Source organism: Aspergillus aculeatinus (assembly GCF_003184765.1).
Source record: "Aspergillus aculeatinus CBS 121060 unplaced genomic scaffold BO66scaffold_44, whole genome shotgun sequence".
NCBI classification, from domain to species: domain Eukaryota; kingdom Fungi; phylum Ascomycota; class Eurotiomycetes; order Eurotiales; family Aspergillaceae; genus Aspergillus; species Aspergillus aculeatinus.
Genome location: NW_020291513.1, coordinates 191,386 through 216,585, shown reverse-complemented (window position 1 = coordinate 216,585; position 25,200 = coordinate 191,386). Strand labels below are relative to the sequence as shown.

General features: G+C 51.7%; 7 protein-coding genes across 7 annotated transcripts; 5 read left to right on the top strand and 2 right to left on the bottom strand.

The window, feature by feature from the left end:
- Positions 1-90: 90 nt before the first annotated feature.
- On the bottom strand, positions 91-2,245 carry BO66DRAFT_160035 (uncharacterized protein). Its single transcript, XM_025642217.1, has 2 exons — positions 1,126-2,245; positions 91-1,074 (listed from the first exon to the last, which is right to left on the bottom strand). The coding sequence occupies exons 1-2, from the start codon at positions 2,129-2,131 to the stop codon at positions 173-175; spliced, it is 1,908 nt and encodes a 635-aa protein (XP_025501018.1). The 5' UTR covers positions 2,132-2,245; the 3' UTR covers positions 91-172.
- A 156-nt stretch (positions 2,246-2,401) lies between these two features.
- Positions 2,402-4,373, top strand: BO66DRAFT_422326 (putative pyruvate dehydrogenase E1 component alpha subunit). Its single transcript, XM_025650043.1, has 4 exons — positions 2,402-2,998; positions 3,065-3,198; positions 3,276-3,730; positions 3,820-4,373. The coding sequence occupies exons 1-4, from the start codon at positions 2,891-2,893 to the stop codon at positions 4,317-4,319; spliced, it is 1,197 nt and encodes a 398-aa protein (XP_025501017.1). The 5' UTR covers positions 2,402-2,890; the 3' UTR covers positions 4,320-4,373.
- Positions 4,374-4,463: 90 nt separating this feature from the next.
- Positions 4,464-5,224, top strand: BO66DRAFT_393994 (thiamine-binding protein). The gene is made up of 4 exons (XM_025647881.1): positions 4,464-4,595; positions 4,700-4,805; positions 4,880-4,982; positions 5,070-5,224. Exons 1-4 carry the CDS (start codon positions 4,530-4,532, stop codon positions 5,131-5,133), a joined length of 339 nt encoding a protein of 112 aa, XP_025501016.1. The 5' UTR covers positions 4,464-4,529; the 3' UTR covers positions 5,134-5,224.
- An 8,375-nt stretch (positions 5,225-13,599) lies between these two features.
- On the top strand, positions 13,600-14,890 carry BO66DRAFT_393992 (class I SAM-dependent methyltransferase). The gene is made up of 2 exons (XM_025647880.1): positions 13,600-13,940; positions 14,022-14,890. Exons 1-2 carry the CDS (start codon positions 13,817-13,819, stop codon positions 14,705-14,707), a joined length of 810 nt encoding a protein of 269 aa, XP_025501015.1. The 5' UTR covers positions 13,600-13,816; the 3' UTR covers positions 14,708-14,890.
- A 468-nt stretch (positions 14,891-15,358) lies between these two features.
- Positions 15,359-18,529, top strand: BO66DRAFT_159861 (uncharacterized protein). Its single transcript, XM_025642215.1, has one exon. It carries the CDS (start codon positions 15,420-15,422, stop codon positions 18,321-18,323), a length of 2,904 nt encoding a protein of 967 aa, XP_025501014.1. The 5' UTR covers positions 15,359-15,419; the 3' UTR covers positions 18,324-18,529.
- A 10-nt stretch (positions 18,530-18,539) lies between these two features.
- pup1 (proteasome core particle subunit beta 2) lies at positions 18,540-19,937 on the bottom strand. Its single transcript, XM_025647879.1, has 3 exons — positions 19,662-19,937; positions 19,523-19,570; positions 18,540-19,340 (listed from the first exon to the last, which is right to left on the bottom strand). The coding sequence occupies exons 1-3, from the start codon at positions 19,785-19,787 to the stop codon at positions 18,696-18,698; spliced, it is 819 nt and encodes a 272-aa protein (XP_025501013.1). The 5' UTR covers positions 19,788-19,937; the 3' UTR covers positions 18,540-18,695.
- A 195-nt stretch (positions 19,938-20,132) lies between these two features.
- BO66DRAFT_379812 (FG-nucleoporin NUP159) lies at positions 20,133-25,149 on the top strand (the record flags this gene model as incomplete). Its single annotated transcript, XM_025645876.1, has 4 exons — positions 20,133-20,514; positions 20,582-21,266; positions 21,320-22,856; positions 23,007-25,149. The coding sequence occupies exons 1-4, from the start codon at positions 20,428-20,430 to the stop codon at positions 25,147-25,149; spliced, it is 4,452 nt and encodes a 1,483-aa protein (XP_025501012.1). The 5' UTR covers positions 20,133-20,427.
- Between the last annotated feature and the right edge of the window lie 51 nt (positions 25,150-25,200).

Sequence of the window (25,200 nt, the reverse complement as noted above, 5' to 3'; positions counted from 1 at the left end):
CCACGTAGTTTCAGTGTCTACTTAAATTAGGTAGTACGTAGACTACAGCTGCGATAAGAGGCACAAGTGCAGTGTGGTATGTAGAAAAGATGTAATTAAATTGCTTGTCATTCATGTACTCATATCATTATGTATCATATACTTGGGTGTCTTGAAACTCAGTTCTCGGAAATTACGTTCCCTTGGGCGAGCTGTAGGGTTCTCCAACTGTGTCCTGACTATCCATCAAGAATACCGGCAGTGGAATGCTTTCCATCACGCTTGAGGTGAGTAGGTCACTTCTCCTGATCAAGCCGCGAGGACCCGAGTCATCTTGATTCTGGGAGCGATTACGATGCCTGTCTGCTGGCTGTGACGACTCGACTTGTACTATATCTCGCGAAGCAAGACAGTGAGCGGGCGTCCGGAAATTGGCGCTTCCGCTATCATGTCGTACAATGGGCGAAGATTCCGGAACAAGCTCAGTCAATGTCTCTGAATCTATGCACGTCTCAGGATCCAAAGATTGGGTCTCAGATGCAACAGTCATGCGTTTGGGAGTTTTAGAAGATGGCTCCGTCAATGACATGGTAGCGATGCTTTCATCATTGCGTTCATCCGGAAATAGCTCGGCCAGTCTCTGGGTGTTCAGATTGGGCACTGGTCCAAGGGGGAACTGAGTGGCTGGCTGGATTCTGTGATAGTATATCGATGATGCATCTGAAGTGGGATTATCATCTAGATGCAGCTGCTCCGACTCTTCTTCCATCTCCGGAGGAGCCATTGGAGGAAGAGCCTGTGAGCTCTCTTCTGTGGCATCTTCATGCTCGAGATTGGCTGCACCAGGATCGTAATGCGGTACCTTCCTCTGTCGAGGTGATTCGATGGGATTAGGCAGATCATCTTCCAGGTCACCGTAATCTGTTTCCGCGTCTGTCTCATATACCACGGTTCTCTGAGTATTAGGGACATGTTCACTAATTCTATGATGCTCAATGGACTCCTCCGACTTCACTTGTTCGGATAATAGAGCAATGCTTCCTTGGTCACTGGCGGAATTGCGCGGTAATGGCGAGTCTGGAACCAAAGCGGCAGGTTGGGATTCATTAGATTCTGGAATTTCACTCGGTGGGCTATGAGACACATCTTTAATGCGTTGCAAGAGTGGCGATTCTTGCTTTATACACTGGCCTGCAGTGTCAGCAGCGTCGCGCTTATACGGCGAATGAGTCGCGGTACGGAATTGCGAGGAAGTGATGAATGCGATACCCGAGCTTTCAGGTGACTGAGACGACGGTATCTCACGCTCCCGCTTTGCCCGAGGGGTCACGGAGCCAGGGTCTAGAGGGTAATTTTCCTTCTCATTTTCCATTTTGACCTTCGTATCAGCAGCGATGCTCAATTTTCGTTTCTTGCCTCCGCTTGAGGCCTCTTGGTCGGAGAAATGGTCCGACTGCGGGGCCAGATTACCAGCAGCGTGCCGATTTGCTTGCTTCCTGTCGTTCTTCTTTGGCGTGGCATAAGTATATTCCAACTTCACCTCATCGTCCGGTTCTATCTTCAGATAGCGTCGCACATAGTCCATCTGTGTCAGAGTTTTGTTGCCCTTCTTTGCATCCTTGTCTAATTTGCTGCCCTTGACGCCTCCGCCACTCTTCCTGCGCTTCGACTTCGAGTCTACTTCGCGCGGATGACTGGATTTCGAGTGTCCGGTCGATGTACTGCGCGGCCCTTGTTCAAACCTGACCCCGCGGGCTCGGCGAGGCTGGCGACTGGATGGCGGCCGATACTCGTCATCGTTGTTCGAATCGTCATCGAGCTCTATCACTTCATGATGGGCTTGCCGGCCCCGCTGCGGTTGCTTCTCATTGAGGTACTGGAGGCTTTCATCTGCGCGGGCTGGCGGGGGTGTTGGCGTCACAAAGTCGATCTGCGTGAGGGTGGTTTGATCTAACGTGCTAGGGACATGATTTCGTTTGGACGACCTTGCGGAGAACGAAGAAGACGCCGGCGGGTCGCACCAGGACTGGCCCTTGGCTGCATGCGCTATACTGGTCGAACGGCGTGCTCCCGAAGAAGGACTGTCCGGCGTCTGGAAGGATGGGCTGTGACTTGTCTGGGCGGTGGAAATAGTATTCTCCCCTTGTTTCATCGCAGATTGAAATGGTAGGATCGAGTTGAATAATCACAGTGAGCCATAGGAATAGGTTATAGCAGTCTTGTTTCTGTGGACTGGGCGCTTGGTGCTGGTTAACTGACTCCGACCGGGCCCGGGTGCTAAATTGATTTCCCCGTTGAGGCAAATCGCGTCGCGCGTCGGACCCGTTCTTTGAACGTGGTCCGTGCACCCGCAGGCACCGAGGCACTCATCCTTCGTCATCGCTCCTGCTGTTCAATGATGGATCCCCGTCTTCTTCTCATCAAATATGCTGGTAGGGTGCGCTCAATCTGGAAGGGGCTCAAGTCTTTAAAGATGAGTCGCAGTTCAAGAGAAGCTAAGATCCAGCTGTCAGGAGTGATATACCCTCTGTTCCTAAAGTTTTGAATGTAGTTAGAAGACCCCGGTAAAGTGTCAAAACCCGCCCACGGAAGTCTTACATACATCCAGTGGGACAGAAGCCATTGGCTGTTTGGAACACATCTACGTTTCTTTTCCTCAATAGGCTCGACCACTGGCAGAGTGCAAAGCTACCTACAGTATCATGTGTAGGTAAGCTTTAATCATGCATTGCGTCACAGATACGTTCCTCCCGAGCATGATAGTCCACTGCAAACTACGAAGACCTTAAATGAGGGTGAACAACCACAAAAGTCGACAGACCTTAGCCATACATTAAAGCCAGCATTGTGGTTACCGGGTACCGACTGCTTTCGAGCGATCTAGAACCTCAAATTATTCCTTTGAGCGACTATGCTGTCAAGATCCCTAAAATTGAAGGCGCCGCTTCCGTGGACGCGGTTATGCTACTCTGACCGTCGATGTATGGCACACGTCGCCGATATCGCTGAAATACCGACTGTGCGTCATGATACAGTGTGGACATCATATTCATAGATCCCTCCTGACCGTCGTACTACTATATAGGACGATGACAAGCCATTCAAGGTCCCGATCGCAGAAGAAAGCTATGAAACATACATTCTCGAGACACCTCCACATACCCTCGAAACAACGAAAAGACAACTCAAACAATTATACCATGACATGTTCATGATCAGGTCAGTTTAGCTCTTCGTATTGGGCCCAAAAAATTGACACCACCAACCTAGAGGCACATACTAACAATTCCCTGCAGGCGCATGGAGCTGGCGGCCGACAAATTATACAAGGAAGGGAAAGTCCGTGGTTTCTGCCATCTATCTATAGGCCAGGAAGCCGTGGCAGTGGGGGTTGAACATGGGATCTCCAGGGACGACAAGCTCATCACCGCCTACCGCTCCCACGGAACCACCTTGATGCGCGGCGCCACCGTCAAGTCTATTCTCGGGGAGCTGCTAGGACGCCAAGATGGCATCTCCCACGGAAAAGGCGGTTCTATCCATATGTTCCGAGAGAATTTCTTCGGCGGTAATGGCATTGTGGGATCACATGTTCCGGTTGGAGCGGGAATCGCATTTGCCCAGCAGTACAACAATCGAGATAGTGTAACCGTCAACATCTTCGGCGACGGTGCGGCAAACCAGGGTCAAGTCCATGAGGCCTATAACCTGGCCAAGCTGTGGGATCTGCCTATCATCTTCTGTTGTGAGAGTAAGCTGTTTCGCACTCTTCTTTGCATCCCTCCTCGTGGCGAGACTTCAAGTTTCCATTGCCGACATAACGCTAATGGCCAACCCCAGACAATAAATATGGAATGGGCACATCTGTGCAGCGATCATCTGCAATGACCGACTTCTATAAGCGCGGCCAGTATATTCCCGGCTTGCGCGTCAACGGGATGGATGTCCTCGCGGTTCTGGCTGCGATGCGTTACGGCAAGGCATTCGTCCAAGCGGGCAACGGACCGTTGCTGTACGAGTACCAGACCTACCGGTATGCCGGACATTCCGTGTCTGACCCAGGTACGACATATCGGTCCCGAGATGAGATACAGGCCGAGCGGCATCATGATCCTATCTCCGTTCTCAAGGATCAATTGCTGGAATGGGGTGTAATTTCAGAGGAGGACGCAAAGGCGACGGAGAAAGAGGTTCGCAGCAAGGTCGACCGTGAGGCGGAAGAGGCAGATCATATGCCTGCCCCGGAGCCAAGGTTGGACGTGCTGTTCCAAGATATCTATGTCCCTGGTAGCGAGCCCCTGCAAAGGCGGGGTAGAACCGTCGACGAGACGTACTACTAAGACGAACAAGCCAGGCCACTGAAGGGTGTCTCCTCATAGTGAATCATACTTAGCATGTGATCCGCATCCACTTGTGTAGGATATATCAGAGCGCAAGAGACCCTTTTCCCCCCCTGCACTCGTAGGAGACTCAACACAACCTCGACCTTCCTAGCTCCCAAGCAAGAAACAAGTCAGCTAGTACGAACCAACCAACCGACCCAAATCAAAATGGTTTTCCAGACCCCACCCATGACCACCCCGGAGTACTGCACCGCAGACTTCTCGCTTATCCCCGTACGTACTACTTCCACCAACACCTAAGACCCCCCTCAACTCTCTCCTCCGAAACCCATGAATCATCCATCAAAGCAGAGTCCTCACCCCAAACAACCAAATAGATCGGCTCCAAAGACGTCTCGTTCTCCAAGCAAGTCGCCGAGATCCAGCGTCTGATCCAGAACACCGGCCTCAAGTCCCAGATGCATGCCACCGGCACCACCGTGGGTGAGTCTAACCTCCCGGTAGAACGAACCTCTGTCAAGAAGCGAAGAATCCCTGACGATGAAATGATCGGAAAGAGGGAACATGGGACCAGGTATCGCAGACCATCGGATGCGCTCACACCATGATCCATAACGAGGGGGTGGGCAGGATCCAGACGGATATCCGCATCGCAACACGGTAGGTCAGATACGCTTGTTATTTTCTTTTCTGACATAGGGAAGGGGGGATGTTATGCTGACGCGGCGTTGTTGTTCTTGTTGACAGGACCGATAAGATGCAGCCGATGGAGGAGAGTATCTCCTCCGTGCAGCGGGTGTTGTCTACTTGATTGTGATGCGATGCGAGCCATGTTCGGGGATACGAACAGTGACGATTGGTGCTTTGTGTTGCTTGGTGGAGTGCGGATTGTTGTACTGGGATGGATGATGAAGTAGGCTAGGTTTAGTAATGAGATTGTCCCTTTTTGTCTTCTTCGAAATGTAGTAGACCGAAGTTTGTGACTGTAGGTTGTGGGTTTGGTGATAGAAGCATTGGGGAGGTGTCTGCTACGGAGCGGGAGCACCCGGACAATTCGTGTCGACTGTGTATTCTAAAGACGATATCTCTCTGGGAACGTCGGAGTAGGCTCAGCAGAAGAGTTTTCTTCAAATGACCAACTACACCCGAATAACTAGACAACCCCAAACCCCTTAATCAACCTGGCTAAGAGATATATCACGATATGATATGATTACGAGACCCCTAAAATCTTGGCACAAATGATGAAAGTAAGACAAGGACATGAAGAACTCCGGTCCCAAGGAGGAACAGACATACAAGCTCTGTACAGTACATTGGATAAGTAACTTTCTTAACAAGTTACATTGTCCCCTTTCCCAGAGTCGAATATAAAATGTATCTCATGGCCGCAAAATCAGCAGCGCAGCCAAGACCGATCGCAATATGACCGAGCCGGCTACTGAGCACATGGGCAAGTGACAGATTGATATCAACTCGACGTCATACAATGGGGGCATCGTATTTCGCAAAGGACCTGCGGTTAGAATCACCTCCAAGATGGCGGCCTTTGATCCATGCTCCTTTCGAGCCTAGTACCCCCGAATTCGACTTGCAAGACCCGACTTGAGTTCCGCAATTTGACGAGACCGGCGAAACGCCGCCCGGCTAGAGGTACTGTACCGGCGGCAGTACTAGTTCGTCATGTCAAAGCGGTGTCGGATCCCTTAGCTCTGACCGAGCATGCTGCTTCATCGAAGAGTCCAAGTGGCATGGAGAGCGGTTTCAATAGCTGCAGCTACTATGTACTAAACCACAACACTCAGTCACAGTCACCCCCCTGTGGGCGGGACGTGGAGGGGTGGCGATGGTATGAAGAACAGCGATGTAATCGATTGCCACTTCGAGACACATACATGAAGAACTGCCAGACCAAAAGCTCGGTTGCAGCTCCGATCAGCAATTTGATAAGGGAGTAGGCCTGGTGAAAAGCAGTGGGTGGTCGTTCTTGTCGCTTTCCTACTCGGATGGAGATTCGAGGCCTTTAGGAGTGTTTCCCATGTGTTTTGCGGAGGGTCATTGTTGCTTCTGAATCTCTGCTGACATCGAGGATAGATCTATTGTACCGTACCTAGCAAGAGCTCAAGATAGCGTACGGTTGGTTGAATAGGGCCATGCACTCAGTGATGGTCGGCGTTGGTTGTCGAGGGAGCAGGAAAGCATTGACCCCATCTTTCATGTTTCAAGTAAAGCAGGCGTCGCATGTGCAACAAAGACTTGGTTTGTAGGTGCGTGTTGACTTACTAATACACACTCTGTAGGCGAGTGAAGAAGTCCATTGACGCGGCCAATGAACGTGGGATCCCCTTTCGGTGATTGTCATTGTAGGTTACCTTCCATACACCGGTGGGTTCTTCCAGTATCTGTATAATCGCAGATAGCCAGATGCAAAGCAAGTCTTCGGAACAATTGATAGAAGGTGTGTGGCGGGGAGGAGGGGGGTTGTTGTTGATTCATACGTTGTATGGTTTCAGTGACATACAAACTGTAACCTTGTTGCATACAATACGTCACACATACATGGTATACCAACGTGTCTCACCGGAAGATAAGCAAAAGGATTGCTCAAGTCTTTAGAATCCTGGAATCTGTGGGGATCCGGCGGGCTGGGATGGCTCATGCCAATGGAAAGGTTGATATTGGTGGTAGACACCGACCACCTGGCAGGGGATGGCAGGCATCTTCTCCCGGGAGATTTAGGCAACCCTGCTCTCGGTAGAAGACTAGATGCCTAGATGCCTAGATGCCCTGTCTTTGCTACACTGCCTCCCTCAAAGGACAAACCCTGCAAACACACATATGCACACATACATAGGTAGCCCGTTCATGCGGAGAAGCAAGTGATGAGGTGGTACAAAGAGCATGGTGGAGGCCCACCTGATTCGTGCAGAGTCTTTTTTGTGCATTACGGTGGTGAAGAGCTAGAGAACTAACTCTTGGCATGATGCCCTTGCTCTTCCATTGTTCTCATGAGGCTCGACAATCTTCCCCGATCAGGACGGATGTGCGTAAACCTCGCCAGCAACAGTCTCTAGTCAGGTATTTGTCAAGTCTAGAGCGGGACTTCCACACTGAGCTACTGAGCTGCCTCTGGTACAGTCAGTCAACTCACAATGCCTTGAAGGTTCAATCTTCCCCCTTCGCTTTGGAAAGTCTCCGAGATGCAATTCCACTGGATCTATTTGTAAATCTTAAGCTGTCCACTGCCAGATGAAGCTTGAAGTTGCCCCAATGGAGAAATTGGTTAGACATGCTGAGTGATGCTGACATAACTGTGGCTCCCAGGACTTGCATTTACGTATAGGTACCGTCCTATGCGCTTGTTCATGAAAGCGCCAGTCGGCGAAGCGTCGGAAATGAGGCAAGATGGAGCTATAAACAGAGTTGTCGCTACCCAAAGGAGGCAAAGAGGATCTCTTCGAGCGGCTTCATCCCCCACGCCGAGGACAGCCATAGGCTGGAACATTGGTTGCGAACATGGGGTTCTGGTGGAAGATCATCTAATTTTTCCCTTTAGTCTAGTGTCCCGTTTTTTTTTTAATCTGGAACCGGCCCCATTCCCCCTGTGCTCGACCCAGTTGCGAGGAGTCGGACTGTCGGATGGTCTGCCTTAGTAGAGTATCGGGCAGGAACAACGAGCCGAGCTCTATGCAGTATTAAGACCCACGCGCTATCAACAATATTTTGGCTGCTCATTGGCGAAGAAGAGTTCCAAGGCAGGGATCTAGGAGCCGTTGCGGTGACTTGTCTTTTCCTTGATGGCTATGCTCTCATGGTGCAGTAGCTTTCCGGCCGGCCACTTGCTATACTGTTCTAAGCATTAGTGAGACCAGTAGTAGGGTTGGCAAATAAAGCATTGCGAGCTAGCGAGTGCTTTTTTTGGGATATGGGAACCTTTCAAATCCCGAAAGTCTCTCTCACTCAAGCGATTGTTGCCATGACCAGCGTGCAAGTTCCTTCTTCCATCGCTCTGCTCTTCCTTGTCTTGCCGGCGACTTCCTTCCTCCCTCCGCCTGAAGGGCCTCGGAGTGTGCATCCTACTTGCCTATCAAAAAGGCACTTGCATCGTTCTGATTCTTGCCGAATAACATCATCGCTTCATGTGGCCAGCCTTCATGACAGACTGTCACACTGACACGAGTTGCCTTATAGGGAGTAGATGTGACATCACTCGAATTTCCGAATTTCCTCGAGCAGGATGGCAGATGGACTCCGTCATCGATGATTCCAGATTAACTTCACCTAAGCTCCGTCCGATGGGGGTCGCCGACTGGGTTGCCTTCACAGGACTGGTGTTGACAGTTGTCACCTTGCCTACCTTACCCCACCATACCTATACAAGTCAATGCACCTGGATTAGGCAGGACTCTAAAGGACAAAGCCGATCAAATGTCAGGCGGATTATGGAGTTCTAGATCTGACACCCGGAGACTTTGCTCGCCTCTTTGCTCACCATTGAAGTCGACTAAAAGAGAGAGGTATCCACCACGACGAACATAGAGCTAACCAATTAGCCCTAGACAGAAGCCTTTTGTAGCCTCAGCATCAGGTTATGCCCCTCGGTTCTTGGTCGACGATGGTGCAAAGCCCCATAGTCTAAGTCCTGGGTCGGAGATGGGGGCACACTCCGAATCGGGAAGTAACGACTTTCTGGACTGAGCTGAGCTGAGCCTGAGTGTAAGTGATCCCTGCCGTAGTGTTCTAACCCCCTCCCCCATGAAAATCACCAGCTCACTAAGCTCATATACCAAAAGTGTCAAAATCTCTAGAAGCGAGGAGTCAGCACTTTCAATTTATTTTTCTATCACTGCTCACACTGGGCTTTTTGACAAGCTGTTATAGTTTAACTGTGTCATGTTCACTTCCGCCAGGGACTCTGACGATGGATTGCAAAACAGACAGTGAATCATGGGATCTGATTTGCAGATCGGCAAAATTATGGTCTAGAATAGATCTTGGTATTGAAAGAAAAAAAATTGCTTGACCGGCCATTGCAGTACTATGGTAACGAGGTACTAAAGGCCCGAAGTTTGTACTTGGGGGGTTCGTCTGCTCGGATCCGGAAACGGAAATAGATTTACCTCAATGATCCACCACCATTTTGCAGTGACTCAAACTATGCGACTCTGTACAAGCTCTCTCTTGGCAGCAACGAGGCAGTAAGAGTGAGATGCACCGTGGCCGTCACCCCATTGGCACCGTTTCCACAGACTGCCGGGAAAAGTGCCTCCTTCTGGACTATGGCCCAAGACTTCACTTAACCAACAGCCATCCTCAAGAAGTGAACATGGACCGTGACAAGCAACCTGGAGGCTGCACTGTGCGTAACATGACCAGAGTTTCATTGTATGCATTGTCACTTCATGAATACCTGTGTACTGTACTGTACCTTAACGTGCTCTGTCTACCTCCTCCCCGTCTCTTTCGGCTGTTCGAAAAACTGGATCGCCGCCCCGCAGATGCATCCTGTAGGCGCGCGCGGTGGAAACGCACCGTATCCGCTGGGAAGGTCCGAGAATCCTGAAAGAATGGCCAGAAATTTAACTCAGATTGCCTGCGACTGTCGTACGATGTTGGAAACCAGCACTAACTTAGGCATGGAAGCCGGCCGAGACACGCCCGGTGATACTCTACTCAGGGTGTGTGCACATGTCCTGCACACACAAATACCTATGTACAACATAATCTGCATAGGCCAACCCCCGGTTTACCATCTGGTACATTGTCGTGCCTCTTAAAGTCTACGGAGCAGAGCCTGTGTATCTTATTTCGTCCATTCCTGCTACCTAGGCTCTTGTGTCGCTGCAAGCTTCACAAAAGACAAGGAATTGACAACGAGCAAACTCCAATTGGAACCGGTTCAGGGTAAGGGTGAACGACGATTAGCTTTCGCGTTCAGATGCGGGAGCTTCCCGGCATAACCGCAAGTGGAGTTTGACCTTTGGATTTGAAATAGTGGAGGCATCAACACGGAGCGGTCGAGGGAGGCCACTCGAAGGATGCGATGCTTGCGATTCCACCATACTGGGTGGGTCAGCTAGGATCCGACAGCCAGGATCCGACAGACTGGATACGGCGGTAATTCCGTGCCTCCTGTCTAGTTCGGCCATTGTACTGTAAAAGAGGGGGAAGGCCGTGTCTTCAGATGCCCATGTTCAAGACAACTATTTTTTTAAAAAAAAATTTTTCAAAATACTTATGTTGTTGAATGAGAGGGGTGAGGTGGTGAAGAGGATTGTCGGACACGGAAACGCAAGTCGTAAGACTGGACAAGTCTAGTCGCTTCACTCTCCTGCTCTCCCAGTCTGGTTTTGCCGGGCCTAAGCCTATAGTCAAACGTTTCTCATCTATTAAACTTCGGTCGCGTCGTGTAAAAAATAAGCAGAGCTCTCTTACGAGGATCATGCAGCCTGCATACGCGCAACAGACCTTATTAGTGAGAGGGAGCTTAGTGTTCAGTAGTTATAGTAGTTAGCAAACAGCACCATTCCAAAACTCAGCCCAGTCGGATAATGTGGGAGCGATCCAAGGATGGGACTTTCCAGCCGTGTGGCACCAGCAGCCATTGGATCCCGGGTGTTTTTCTGAAGATCTTCCACAAACTTACCTCCCTGCACCTTTGATTGTCTCCCAGTGTCGACGAGAACCAACCTACAGCTTGTTACCTTTCTCCGAAGTACAGTACCCGTTGCCCCTTCCTATCTTTTTTCTTTCTTTCCCCTTTTGATAGATGCGGAGATTTCTGGTGCTGTGATAAGACAATGTATCAGCTTTGAACAACCGCCACTGTCTCAGTAGTAAATAAACCTCCGTATCGTGTTGCAGATATCGGGTATATCTAGATTTCTTGCGCCATTGGGATTAAATATCAGCTCGGGTGGATGAGAGAACCCCTTTCAAGTTTCAACTTCCTCCTCTCTCTGATTAGCGAATCTAATCTATAGTGTAATGAGCCTTTTTCTCCACTATGATATTCAATACCATCCATGTACTCACACGTACATACCCCAGTGCAGAACGCACCCGACAGGCTGGGACGCCCGTGCGCTTTTAGCCCGATGTTCTTCTACCGGCTACTTAGTGCTTGAGTACCGATGCGTAGTGCAATAGTAAAAAGAAATAAGGATAAGACAAGCCACATATAAGGACTGCCCAGATGTAAAAAGTAAACATACCGAGAGTCAAAACCAAAGAAGAGCCGTGGGGGATATCGACAGATATGATGAACGTGTTCATTTTGAGCTCCTCTTCAATTCCTCCTTTTACCCCTCCCTCTTTGCTGCTAGTAAAACACTCCCACTCTTAGCAATTGCTCCGCGTGAACTCTACCATGGCATGATCCTGGTCTTAAGCGACGTCGGATCCGAACCAAGGATACTAGGAGGAATGTCTATATCTATTCCAACGATCCAGGGATCCCTGCAATAAGCTTGGGACTGATTCGAGGTTTCCCCTCCCCGTGATGTTAGGAACTTCGAAGCTCGGTCTTTTATCATCTCTCCGGGCTGGGGTGATTTTTTTTTTTCAGTTCTGTTCTCCGAGGCTCAATGTCTTGGGCTCCACTCTCTTTCAGTCTGTCTTGCTTCAGAATGAGCGGAGACACAGTTGGTTTTTTTTTTTTTTTTTTGTTTTTCTTTTTGCTTTTTTTTTGGTTTCCCTCTCATCTGTTCCTATGATCTGTTTCTCCATTAGTAAGTTTTCTTCTCTCTCTGTCTGCCCCTCCCGGCCCTACTCCCGGCTCTACTCTGAAAGGGGGATTCCCGGTTTCTTACTACAGCTGGAAGTCACGAGATAATTATCCGTAACTACGTAGTAGCAAGTGCGGAGGGATTTAAACATCCATCGAGCGAGACTAATGAAAAGTACGAGTACGTATGTCCATCGTACCTTTCACCATTCAAGGTAGGTAGTAAGTAGTATAGGCAGAGCACAGAGTACTAAATTAGTCACATTAGTCGAATTTGGAAACCCAAAAAGTCATGTGTTAATGACCGGCAAGTTCTTGATGGGGCGGGCTTTGCGTGCATCCGTCTGGGTTGCTGGGCTTGTTTGTCCCGCCGCCCGAACCGCCCACTTGGTTCGCAGGGCCGCAGCGGTAATCGTAGTGTAATAACGCCCCGTCCGCCGGGGGGGGGAGGGGCTTCCTGAGCGCTAACTCGTAGTAAGTACAGTATTGTATATACACACTAGAAACCAGAAGATGACGAGAAGCTACTTATAGTTGGAAGTTATCAGGCCCGAAAAACCACGTAGTGAATGGGGCTATAATATCGTTCTTTATGATTTATGAATAGGAATATTACAGCCATTCATGATGATTTTGAATTATCATTTTTTATTGGAATCCTTTTTCTCCTGTCAAATTAAGTTAAACATTGGGAGACGAATCCTTCCCCCCCCCCTCCTCGTCCTCATCAAGTCAAACTTAATCCAGGCTGCCGGGTCAGTTCAGGTTACCAGGAGAAGAGGAAAAGACAGCCGATGTCTCCTACTACCTTGCCCATCATTGCCCCCCTCCCTCCCTTCACGTTCTCTGCTTAGCTAGCTACCGTCATTAAGGGTGAAGGCTATGGCAGGTAGTTAATCAAAATTAGAGTAACTTAAAAACTGCCCAGCATTACTCCAGATCTGGCTAAGGTCCCTAGATCCTCACTTCCAGATTTGCAAGTCCTTATATCGGTACAACAACAGACAATTCGTAATTCCCTCCTCGCCATCGTCCACCACATTGTTGCCCAAATTTCTCTCGTAAGAAACTTTATGGCTGCGTGCTGGAGAGGGAGACGTGATTGTTGTCACACCTCATCTTGATTGTCTATCATCTGGGAACATTTACCGAGACCAAGGCTTGGATGGGAAGTACTTTTGCTACTACTACTCCTACTCCTACTACTACCAAGTTCACCCCACTCGAGACCTGGCCCCTAAAAGTCTTGCTACTCAAGTCTGCTAGTCCAATGGCTGGTGCAAGGTCGGCCGTAAGCATATCTTTTCCTCTAGCTTCATGTGGAAAAAGAAACCCTACTTCATTCCCTTGTTGCCGTTGAGGTCCCTGTTGTTGTTGCTATTTGCCTTAACACACCTGCTTTCTCGTCAAATCGCCACCTACACTTTGCCCGCCCCCAACCGGCCCCATCGAGCCTCTACTGACGAACAATGGCACAGGCATCGAATCGTGAGGAGTAAGTCCGATTTCATGTTTTACAACTCGATGACAGTCGGTTGAACCTTTCGAGGTATTTCTCATAAGTTGTACCGGTGTTGACTGACTATGGCAGCGAGACACAGTCGTTAACAGCAAGCGTGACGGACTATCCCATGGAACATGGAAGACGATACCACAAATATCATGAAGGCTGTACGTCTGCAGAGGATCGACCATGTGGACAAGGACCCCATCTAACAACATTCCTCCAGCATACTTGTACCCGAACGATGAACAGGAACTGGATCGAATGGATATGCAACACCACATGCTCAGACTAGTCAACCACGGGCGCTTGTACTTCGCACCTGTCCAACGCCCAAAACGGATCCTCGACATTGGTACTGGTTCTGGTATATGGGCTATCGAGATTGGTAAGAATTCCCCCCCAGATTTACCCTGCTTACCTGTCATCCGATCGATCAGCTCACATGGTTGCCGCTTCTCGCCCATAGCATCCGACTTCCCAGAAGCCGAGATCACAGGAACCGACCTGTCTCCTGTTCAGCCGCTTGAAGTCCCCGAGAATGTCCACTTTCTCGTCGACGACGCCACGGAGGAGGACTGGCTGTGGGACCCGGATCACTTCGACTTCATCCACACGGGACATCTGATAGGATCTCTACCGTCGTACAAGGACCTGCTGAAGAAAGCACACAAGCACCTCAAGCCGGGCGGCTATGTGGAATGCCACGAGTTCGACTCCCGACTCAAATGTGATGACGGTACGATGCCTCCTGAGGACCCTGACAAGTTCAGCGACTATGCCCTCCAAGATCTCATGGACCTGCACTACCGCTCTGGCCAGGTCTCGGACCCGCCCCGACAGTTCCGAGTGGCCCATCGCCTCGCACGCTGGATGCGAGAAGTCGGATTCGAAGACGTGCAGGAACATCGGTCCATGGTCCCTGTGAATCCATGGTCATCCGATCCACACCTGATGAAGATCGGGGCCTGGAGCGAGACAAACCTGCTGGAAGCGGTCGCGGGATGGTCTTACAAGCCGCTCACCATACTGGGGTGGTCGAAGCCCGAGATCGAGGTATTCCTGGTCGATGTTCGGAAAAGCATCCAGAACCGCAACGTCCACGCCTACTACGAGTTCTATGCGGTGACAGGCAGAAAACCACTCGCTGGCTGAGTTGGTTCTGGTCTGCCTTCACTGATCTTAGCGGCATGACTCCTCACATATCCTCGGCTTACTTCTCTTCTTTGTGACATATTGTTTTCTTTTTACTCCTTCTTTTTCTTGTATTAGCTGGCGCTGGCTGACGAGCGTATGGCATACGATACCACTGCGGCAGAGAGTTTGGTGCATTGGAAGGCGTGTCTCGGTCAATTGACTACTTGGAAGTATTTTGACATTTGGTTGTCATACTCTCACTTATAATCAGTGCTCTGTGCAGTACCCGACTGTAGGAAAAGACAGTGTTGGTCTATAGTATCCATGATCAGTCTAGACTGGGGAGTTTTTAGCAGGTAGCTTCAATTGTCACTCGTACTTATGCGGCGTATTCAAAAAGCAAATACGGCACAAAATGGATGCTCATGGCTCTAGCTAACCAGAAAGAAGACTTTCAAAATTCACGATCATGCCAATAATGTACCAATTTTCTGCGTAGGTCAGGGTTGTATGTACCTATGCTTCTGCTTGTTCATCAAGGGCGAGTGCAATTACCAGGGGCAACGAATGAGGAATCAGGATTCCGTGATTACTCATCCTCCGCTGCACTGGCGGTCTACCGGCCAAGAGGTTCCTTCACTATCAAAATCCCGCGCCCGCTTGTCCCAAACCAATTCCAGCAGGGCTTAATTCAAGTTCGGTCTCCGTTCTCGCACATGTCGATTGCCTCATGTCTCTCGGCAGACATGCCTACCGGCATGCTGTACATCCAGCCTCATCATCGTCGGGGTTAATCGACCACGTCTGGATCAGTGATGATCTGTTGGCGTCGACCTTCCGAAGCTTCGTCAAGAGTCAGCGACGCCATGCAAGCCGCGTCCCGGGCCCATTGGAGGCCCGACGACGGCTGGCGAAGAGAAAAAACTGCGCTCTTGCTCCAGTGACCGGTGCGCTGCCACCGGATCCCCATCTGTTTGGGCGCGGCGGCCGACAACATTTGCTGTGGAACAGCGATCACGCGCCCGCATCTTCACCACTATTTTCTCCATATGATAACCCACACTCGGTCGAACCCGATCAGGGGGAGCATACTCGCGCTGCTACGACGAGGATAATTGGACATGGACTTCAATCAGGGATTTCGCACTACGATTTACACCCCCCGCTCGCTCCAATTGCGCCTTTGTCGGGCGAAAATGAAACGTTAGATCCGGGCGGGTTTGTCGACTTGGGCAGCTCATCAGAAGCTGTTCCTTCTCCTCCTCCTTCTTTACCACCCGACGGCAAATTAGACGATACGGCCGGATTCGTGGACCTGACTAGCTTGGCAGAATCCGAGCCTGGGCCTGAGCTTGGTTCTTCAGGGCGCGATGTCGAGAATTCTGATCTAGGTGGATATGTCGACCCGGCCGATTCGTTTAATACCTCTCTTTCTCAACCACGCGGCGGCGAGGTGAATAAGCCAAGCACCTATGTTGACTTGTCAGCGGAGCCTGCGTCTTCACACCCTGACAGTGATATTGTCGACTCAAGCGGATTCGTGGACCTCGTTAGCTCTTCCGCGTCTTCTCCCAAGCGGTCCAAGCGTGACCTTTCACATCTAGTTGACCCGAACGGTCTGCTTATCGATGTAGCCCGCTTCTCAGATGCTTCGCTTTCTCCGCGCGACCCCGTGGTCACTGATCAGAACGGATTCGTTGAGTTGAACGACCTATCAGAACCGGCGGGTGATAGCAAAGTCCTTCCCTCCAAAGAAATTTTGACGAAGCGTTTGGAAACCTGCTCGTCACTCGAGGCGGTCACGAACTTGATAAATGCGATGGATATAGATCTTCAGCATGAGCCTGGCTACAGTCGCATAGTATTCGATCATTACTTTTCGCAGCTTGCGCTGGGCAAATCAAACGCCCAGGAGCTGTCTTTGTTTCTGGATCACCGGGCACTGAACACTCCAGGAGCTGGGGCTTTCCCAGTTGTTGCAAAGTACATTGTTCAACCTGCGACAGACTCACGAGAGCGTGCTGTATTGTTTGCGAGCATGCTCAGGGCTATCAGAGTCGGTGCGATAGTTCCGTCTGAGCTTCGGGAAGTCATCGGGACCCTGCAAAAGTTGCCAGATGTGGTGGTCACCACGACGGACAGGCCGACAGTCGAGACACAACACAATAGCCCAAGCGGTGTGATGGAAGCATACCAGAAAATCTGTGATGTTCTTGATTCCACAGCGAAGGGCGGTAAATACCCGAGTCTGGACGAGGACACAGCCAATCTATGGCTTAAAATCATCTGGGAGCGGAATGTACTTGCTGAGTTGAGGCTGGCACACAGGATCCTGGCTCGTGCTCGGCATCTTCGTTCCACCTGTGCCTTCTGGGGGCCCCGGTTCATCATCCGCTGGCTTGGACTTCCGGACGAGCTTCGGAGTGAAATCGTTCCCTCCTTCACAACTCTACTCTTCCAAAGGTTTCACTACAATGCAGTAGGTGTAACTATCATATCGGTTACAGAGTATCTAGTTTTGGCTCAGAAGCAGCATCTGCTTCCCAGGTGGCACGACTGTTTGACCTCTATCCGCACGGTCAGAGACATCCCTAAGGCTGGGGCGTGGGTCGACGCACGATCGCAAATTCCAGCAGGATCGAGTCATTCTGGGTTGTCAATCCAACAACGCTTCCTTTTGCGCCTTTGGGTCTTCCGTGCTCTGAACTTGAGTCATGCAGCCGGCCCAACTTGGGATAAGAAGCCTCAGATGATAGGGATAAGGCATCTTATACATTCTGACTATGTAAGGCCGATTGAGAAATGGGGGGCGCGAGTCCTCAGCCTTTACCAGGCTTGCCGAACGAACCATAAGAAGAAAGACCTCGTGAGCAGTATTTTAGATGATGCGCGTGAGTTGGAGCTGCCTGCCAATGGAATCACAATCTTGGCTCTTTCATACCAGACCAGAAATGCCCTCAACAAAACCACTAGGGCGGCTCTGCAAGCTTTAGAGACGTCGGACGTCTCTTTCAACGATCTGTTTCGAGACTTTGAAACGCCCTACACCCTCCTTCTTCAGTTCGCACGCGCCTTTTCGAAGATAGCGCGGGAGATAGACATCGAATCGCCGTCTTTTATGGAGCGCGCTCTAGAGCTGGCCAGAATTGGAAACCGGTCAGAAGTCCAACTGTTGTTTCGGATTTTCGACTGGCATGTACCCCTCAAGATTGCCCTGGCGAGATCATGGCAGCCTCCTCCCGATCCTTCCCATCATGCGCTCGTGGTCTACGAGCCTCGGGACAGCAGAAAGCACCCCGATCCTCACGCCGCGCTCAATATGATAAACACTTTTGCCGTGGCTCTGTCATGTTCACAGAGTCTCACCCCGCGGCAATCCTATCGATTGGTATGTTGGCTGTACGTATATTTGATGAGGCATCAAGCACCTGTGCAACCGATCATTGTCCGCGCTATGTATCATGCTGGCGTCGTGCGCGCCCGACGAGAAATGAGGGGCATGTTCTGCGAGGCGCAGTTCAAGTACATCATGCAAAAGGTACAACAGGTCGAGTCGCCGGAGGTTGTGAGAGCGTTGAGAGACCCGAATTTTGTGTGGAGGAACGAAGGAAGCGACTCGGTTGCTGGGAATTAATACCTACCTTCGAGTTGGGTTCACATGCACTGGAGATCTCATCCCGCATTGCCAGGTAGGTGTGGTTCGAGGCATGCTGGGACTGTTATTTTGTATCGCTTTCTCAAAATGTTCTACATTTTCTACAAGACGTATTATACCCCTGGTTGTACATAGATACTCTTTCAGACACTTTCCTCCGAGTAGAATTGGCAATATCTAATGGCTCACTGGTAGCCCATGTTCATTTGGTCCATAAAAAGCTTTATTCGTGCGTAACTCGGGTACAGAATACAAGACATAGTGATTCTGCGCCCCCTCCAAAAAAGGAATTACATAGCGCTTCAACTCCACCACCTGGCTGACCACAACCCCGGCTGGGACTGGTCCTGTCTAGATGTCCACCTCCATCAAGTTGGGGTCCCCGGAGGCCTCCTCCACGGTGACATACTTCCGCATGTCCTCCTTGCTGATGACCTTCTGGTTGAGGTAGGCGGTGGTGCCGCGGGGGAAGCGGTAGTTGCGCTCCTTCTGGCCGCGCTCGTTGGGCTTGATGTAGTTGCGCAGCAGCTGGGTGGGCTGGTCCTTCTCGATGACGCAGACGTCGACATTGCTACCGGAGCCGAGATCGTTGAAGATACCGGCCTTGATGGCCTCGGCGCAGAGGGCGACGGCGCCGTCGCGGTCCAGCTGGGGCTTCCACATCGACTCGAAGACGGACATGGCGGCCAGCGAGCCGGAGCCCATGGTCACGTAGGGCAGCTTGTCCGTCGAGCCGTGCGCGTGCACCGTGAAGAGCCCGATGCCCGTGGGGTCCACGCCCGCCACCACCAGGTACGCCCCGATGTGGCCCTGGTACCGGAACAGGTGCTGCTTCAACATCGTCATGCAGGTGATCACTCGCGGCGGCCGCCCCGTCGACAGCGAGTGCAGCTCCACGTTCGAGCTGATCAGCGCGGTCGTGAACTCCGTGTCCGCCGCCGTACCGGCGCCCGCACACCAGATCTTCGGCGCGATGTAGTGTAGCTTCTCGCAGTTCTAAGCATTCCCGCAACCCCGCCCGTTGTTGTTAGCCTCCGTTTATTGAATGAGAGAGAGAGAGAGAGAGAGAGAGAGAAAGTGTGTGTGTGTGTGTGTGTGTGTGTCTTTTTTGTGATTTTGTGGTGGAGTTGGAAGGGTGAGTTTCGATATAGGGACGCTAGGCGGCGAGGCTTCTTTACCTTGTCTGCTACTATCGGTCCGCTGGTAGCTCTGGTATCTGCCGCAATCTGGAATCATCACACCGAGAATCTTAGCTTTCATTGTCCGCTTATCCATCGGAGAGATGGGATCGTGTATCATGAGGGGGCCAAGACGTACCACAACACCATTGTCATATATACAACCCACAATCGTGGTACCTGTGCTGGTGGCCTTGGGGAGAGGCACGCCCTTGGCGTGAAGAGCCGCGTTACGGTTGTAGTTGGAGAAATCGAAGCCGGTCATGGTGACGGCGTGGAGATGGATGTGTTTGGTGTCGGGGACGAAGGTACAGTTGTCAAGATTTCAGTGATTTGAGAAGGATAAAGGGGGTGGTAGGAGGGTTAGGCTGATGTATCAAGTAGAGAGAGGTTGAGTTCCGTTGCTTAAGCTTCAACGGCCACTGCTGGAGACGGACGGAGCTGGGAGTGACGAAGCTCCGGGCGCCTGATCTTGGCCGCCTCAGGCAGAAAGGCGGTGTGGCGCGCTCTCGCTCTCGAACCCTTGCAATTCCGCTCCCGCTGTTTTTGTCCGGGAGGCTTTTGGAAACAGCACCTTTAATCCTTACTTTAACTGTCTTTTTGTTTCCCACGCGGCGCTTCTTTGTCCTTCGCCCGTGCTGTCTCCTACGTGAATTGTACCCCCTTGTCTGGGACTTGAGGGTCTTAACTCTACCGATCTGTGTCACCTGTTTTCTTCCTATCTTCCACTGAGAGGAGGTGACCACGATTTTCGCGCGCACTTGGGAGCTCTTCAATTGGAGTCCTCCAACTCCAGCGCCGCTCCTTTTCAGCTTCACCGCAGCGTCCTTCTTCTACTCATGCTCCCAAGACTCTAATTAGGCGATCACCCGCGTTCTCTCTCGAACGAGTACGACCGATATAAAATGGCTTTCAACTTTGGAGCATCGAACCCCGCCGGGGGTAGTGCTCCCCCCGAGCTGGGGCCCGAGCTTCCCGAGGGTACTGCTGAGGTAGGTCCCCTTGCAATTGCTTCCATTCACATCAGGGCTTTTCTAACTTCTGCAATGCTCTTTGTAGGACATTGGCTTCAAAGGCGTTGAGGGCGATTCCAACGTCCGAATCCTTGCCACCCCATGGCCCGAAAACGCTCTCCCAGCCCCGACATGTTCGCTCCTGGCCGTTGCGCCAACCAAAGGCATAATTGTTGCTGCTGGACCCGACGCCCTCTCCGTCGCATCTTCTGACGCCGTCAGAGCTGCCATGTCCGAACCCACAGAAGGCAAGGTGGTCAAAACCAAGCCTTTCCAGCCGCAAGCGACTATCCCCCTCCCTGCACGTCCCACACATGTCACCTTTGCCTCAAACGATACCGCCCTTCTGCTGGCCACGGAGAATGGCGCACAACTGTCAGTGTTCGACACCTCGAGCTTAATGTCGGGGAATGCACAGCCGGCGTTGTCGATTCCTACCAATGGAACCACGTTTCGCACCATTGCGGCCAACCCGGCGCCGGAACTCTCGTCCCTTGTTGCGCTGGTGACGACGGGCGGTGATCTTCTGGTAGCGGACTTGAAAGCGGGCAACTTGGTCTCGGGCCCGAACGGTCAAGTGCTGAAGAGCGGAGTCAGCTCGGTCTGTTGGAGCAACAAGGGTAAACAGCTTGTGGCCGGGCTTGCGGATTGCACGGGCTTTCAGATGACCCCGGATGGCACGCAAAAGGATGTGATCCCACGGCCACCTGATCTTGAGGGTGATTGTCACGGTATGTTGTACTGTTGATACGTATACTTCTGCTCTTTGTCTAATCACGCACAGTTTCCTCCATTGCTTGGTTGGAGAACGACATATTTCTTGTGGTATACACGCCGAACGCATTAGAGGATGACATGGGTCAGAACCCACCTTCGTCCTATTATATCATCACACGACGGAAACAAGCGCCTTTCTTGATTCAGAAGTTGCCTGAGTTGTGCATGCCCTTTGGGGTCAAGCGCACCCCAGCCTTTCAGTTCATTGCACGCTTGCGTGACTACAAGCCTCACTTGAAGGATGTCCTCATTGTGTCTTCAACAGCCTCCACCGATGTGGGCCTAATCACGAGAGCAGACCAGCCGTTGGTAAAGATGGACATGGACACTACTGGACTCTTTGTCACGACTGAAGTGTCAGATGACACAAAAAGAGCAAATGTGCCACTCGTGGCATCTACCGATGAAACTTCAGTTATCGGTTTGGGTATCGATCTCTCTAGCAAGGAAGTTGTCGTTGCTCCGATTGCAGGCGAAGACATCGCCGAGAGCTCCACTCCGTTGCCGAATGTGTTGCTACTCAACAACGAGGGAATTCTTTGCTCTTGGTGGTTCTTGTATTCGGACGCAATTCGACAGAAGGTCCTCTACCAGGGTATGGCGGATCAGACGCAGTCGCCAGCTCAGCCAACGCCGCAAGCTTCTCAACCTCAAGCTTCACCTTTTGGACAATCAGGTTTTGGTGGCTCACCGGCTCTAGGATCATCTGCGTTTGGCAGTTCCGCTGCCCCGGGTTTTGGGAGTCCATCTGCTCAAGCCGCCCCTCAACAGTCCTCTTTCGGTGCGCCGTCATTCGCCTCACCGTCGCAGCCCGGGCCTTCCTTTGGCACGAATAGCCTGCTCGGAGGTAATAAGCCCCAGGGTGGTCTCGCCGCATTGGCAAAGAACGAGCCTGGGTTTGGACAATCCGGCTTTGCCTCACTGGGAGGAGGGTCTGGATCCTTTGGGCAACCATCTACGCCTGGAAAGGGACTCAGCTCGCTTGGATTTGCACAATCAGGTTCTAGCTCCGGAGGTGGCTTCGGAGCGTTTGCCAACAAAGGTGGCACAGGTGGATTCAGTGCTTTCGCGTCGGCAAAGCCAGCAGGCGGATCGCCATTTGCGCAAACCTCCACTACGCAAACGTCTACTGTAAGTCCGTTCGCCAAGAACTCCGGCACTTCGACCTTTGGCCCATCGACGTTTGGCGCACAAACTAGCACGGAGTCCTCATTTACCGCTGAGAAGACGATCGGGTCGACGGGTACTTTCGGGCAGAGCTCTACTCCTTTCGTGCTTGGATCAACATTCAAGCCTGATGGTAGTGCTGCAAATGATCTCCCGAAACCAGATAAGCCTTCTGGGTTGTTCGGCTTCAATGAGTCAATGGATGACATTATGTCTTCCAGCAACAAGACCAGCCCGCCAACTGAGGAGATGGACGACATGGAAGACGAGAGCGCTACTTCGCAGCAGAAATCTGAGCCCAAGGAGGCTACGCCATCGTTGTTTGGAGCACTGTCGGCGACCCCAACCTCCGCACCGAAATCGTTGTTTGGCGCACCGTCCACAACTACAGATTCTGCACCGAAGTCGTTGTTTGGTGCACCTTCGACGACTACAGCTTCCGCACCGAAATCGTTGTTTGGCGCACCGTCAACGACTACAGATTCTGCACCGAAATCGTTGTTTGGTGCACCTTCGACCACTACAAGTTCTGCACCCACATCGACCTTTGGTTCTCAGAAGCCGATCTCGAATCCCTTCGGTCAACAAGCTAGCAAGCCTGGATTCTCACTGTTCGGTAATACAACTCCTGCCAAGTCACCGTTATCTTCCTTTTCTACACCACCCGCAGACACCCACACTCCATCGAAAGAGGATGATGCCCGGACGCCTAGTGCTACACCACAGGGCGCACCCCTACCGCCAGACCCTATCAGCAAGGCATCATATGGGCCCGGTGATACGTCTGCCTCATCGAACGTCTCCAAGAGCTCTGTCGATGACGCGCCTCTACCACCCGATTTCACCTCAAGCAAGCCCGCTGCTAAGGGACCTGCAGAAGACGCACCCTTACCGCCAGACTTCACGACTTTCAAGAATGGAAAGAAGACAGACGATGAAGAAGAGGCAGAACCGGAAGAGGCTCCATTGCCTCCGGACTTCAGCATCCCCAAGCCACGTAAAGAATCCGAAGACGTTGCACCAGTCCCAGACGAATCCGATGGGGATTATTACGAAGGCGAGGAAGACGTATCTGAAGAAGGCGAGAGCGAGGAAGGGGAAGAGTCGGACTTCGCAGACAGTGGAGAGGACATCACCCACGATATCAGCCAGTCTGAGTCCAATGAGCCAAGTCCTAAGGCATTTCCTGGACCTTTCAAGCCCAGCGCGAAGCTCGCAGGCGGCCTGTTCTCCCCTGCTTCCAAGCCTGCCCCAGCACCGCAACCACAGCCTTCAAGGCCATTGTTCGGTGATAGGAGCAATCCGACATTCCCTGCACTCCAGAACCGAGAGCTTCCGAGATCGCCCAGTCCAGTACGAGGAGCCGCGTCGAAGAGCCTCTTCAAGGGTGATGGAAAGAAAACTTTCGGCGCTCCTCAAAGTCCGGGCAGCGCTCTCACTGCAAGGAAAGCCTCTCTTTCTGAACACCAAAGACGCGAGAGTCAACTGAAGCCGAAGCCTTCCCGGAGGGAACCCTCGCAACAGGAGATTCGCGCGAGACAGTTAGAGGAGGAAGCGCAGGCTCTTTCCGACGACGATGAGGATGAGAGACTCCGTGCGGATCTTGCACTGCCTCTGGAGCCTGTTCCTACCCTTGATCCTTTCTTGCCTCATCAAGACTATGCTGGCGAGACGAGTAAACCTGGTATTCCTGGCCAAATTGAACGGCTGTACCGTGATATTAACTCTATGGTGGACACCTTGGGCATTAATGTTCGTTCGTTGTCTTCTTTCCTTCTCTACCAAAAGACGTCCCGAGATTCTCAATGGGTCGACACGCTGAAGGAGGACAATGCCAGCGACATTCTGGACAAAGAACTGGTTCTGTCTGAGATTGAGAAGTTTGACGACGCTGTCGTCATGCTTGCTGCTTCTCTTGAACAGCAGCGCGTGCAGGGTGTGGAAGAGAAGCTCGAGAGTTGTCGGGAGCTTTTGAGTAAAGACATTATCACTCTTCGGGGTCAGTGTGCCAGCATCCGCAAGACTCTTGATGCTCACACCGACACGACCACAATGCACTTCGCACCTCTTTCCGCGGAGCACGCCAATCTGCAGCAAGACCTGCGGTCGGCATCCACCGAAATCCAGGCGAAGCTAGCCGATCTAGAATCTGCCGTGACTCTTCTCCGCGCCAAGATTGCTGACGTTCCCCCTTCGGGTGGCTCTCGCCATGCGACAAGACGCCCCACCGTTGAGGCTGTTACCACTACGATCCAAAAGATGATGGAGATGGCCGAGACTAAGCGCACAGATATCGATGTCTTGGAGGCTCAGCTCAAGAGATTGGGAATCGACACAACCGCTCCCGCGGCCAGCCGGGAAGGGTCCCCATTCGCGACGCCGAGGAAGAGCACCGGCCGATTTCCCACTACTCCGGGATCCCGTGGGTCAGTTGACGGGCCATACCACACTCCCGACTCGGCTAGCCGAGCCATCAACTTCCGATCCAGCATCAACGGGTCAGCCAGGGCTAGTCGGCTCCGCAACGTGGAGGCAGTCCAGGACCTGGTCAGCTCAGAAGAAACGGCACAATGGAAGGCCAAGGTGCAACGCAAACAGCATATTGTCGAGAGCCTGAGGAGCGCCATTGGGGCGAAGAACTCTCGAGTCCGGACGATGAATGATTTGTAAAACTAGTGTTTATGTTTTCCTTTCTTGTGTCTTGGGACAATCTTGCTGATG

What these genes read in the sequence shown, in the direction of transcription:
- BO66DRAFT_393992 (XM_025647880.1), top strand. Translation starts at nt 13,817, where the DNA reads ATGGATATGCAACACCACATGCTCAGACTAGTCAACCACGGGCGCTTG. An exon ending in TATATGGGCTATCGAGATTG is followed by an intron (nt 13,941 to 14,021) that starts GTAAGAATTCCC and finishes TCTCGCCCATAG; the next exon opens with CATCCGACTTCCCAGAAGCC.
- BO66DRAFT_422326 (XM_025650043.1), top strand. Translation starts at nt 2,891, where the DNA reads ATGCTGTCAAGATCCCTAAAATTGAAGGCGCCGCTTCCGTGGACGCGG. An exon ending in ATATCGCTGAAATACCGACT is followed by an intron (nt 2,999 to 3,064) that starts GTGCGTCATGAT and finishes ACTACTATATAG; the next exon opens with GACGATGACAAGCCATTCAA. An exon ending in CATGACATGTTCATGATCAG is followed by an intron (nt 3,199 to 3,275) that starts GTCAGTTTAGCT and finishes AATTCCCTGCAG; the next exon opens with GCGCATGGAGCTGGCGGCCG.
- BO66DRAFT_159861 (XM_025642215.1), top strand. Translation starts at nt 15,420, where the DNA reads ATGTCTCTCGGCAGACATGCCTACCGGCATGCTGTACATCCAGCCTCA.
- pup1 (XM_025647879.1), bottom strand. Translation starts at nt 19,787, where the DNA reads ATGACCGGCTTCGATTTCTCCAACTACAACCGTAACGCGGCTCTTCAC. An exon ending in TATATGACAATGGTGTTGTG is followed by an intron (nt 19,571 to 19,661) that starts GTACGTCTTGGC and finishes TGATGATTCCAG; the next exon opens with ATTGCGGCAGATACCAGAGC. An exon ending in GACCGATAGTAGCAGACAAG is followed by an intron (nt 19,341 to 19,522) that starts GTAAAGAAGCCT and finishes GGGAATGCTTAG; the next exon opens with AACTGCGAGAAGCTACACTA.
- BO66DRAFT_393994 (XM_025647881.1), top strand. Translation starts at nt 4,530, where the DNA reads ATGGTTTTCCAGACCCCACCCATGACCACCCCGGAGTACTGCACCGCA. An exon ending in TGCCACCGGCACCACCGTGG is followed by an intron (nt 4,806 to 4,879) that starts GTGAGTCTAACC and finishes ATGATCGGAAAG; the next exon opens with AGGGAACATGGGACCAGGTA. An exon ending in GATATCCGCATCGCAACACG is followed by an intron (nt 4,983 to 5,069) that starts GTAGGTCAGATA and finishes TCTTGTTGACAG; the next exon opens with GACCGATAAGATGCAGCCGA.
- BO66DRAFT_160035 (XM_025642217.1), bottom strand. Translation starts at nt 2,131, where the DNA reads ATGAAACAAGGGGAGAATACTATTTCCACCGCCCAGACAAGTCACAGC. An exon ending in ACTCTTGCAACGCATTAAAG is followed by an intron (nt 1,075 to 1,125) that starts ATGTGTCTCATA and finishes ATGAATCCCAAC; the next exon opens with CTGCCGCTTTGGTTCCAGAC.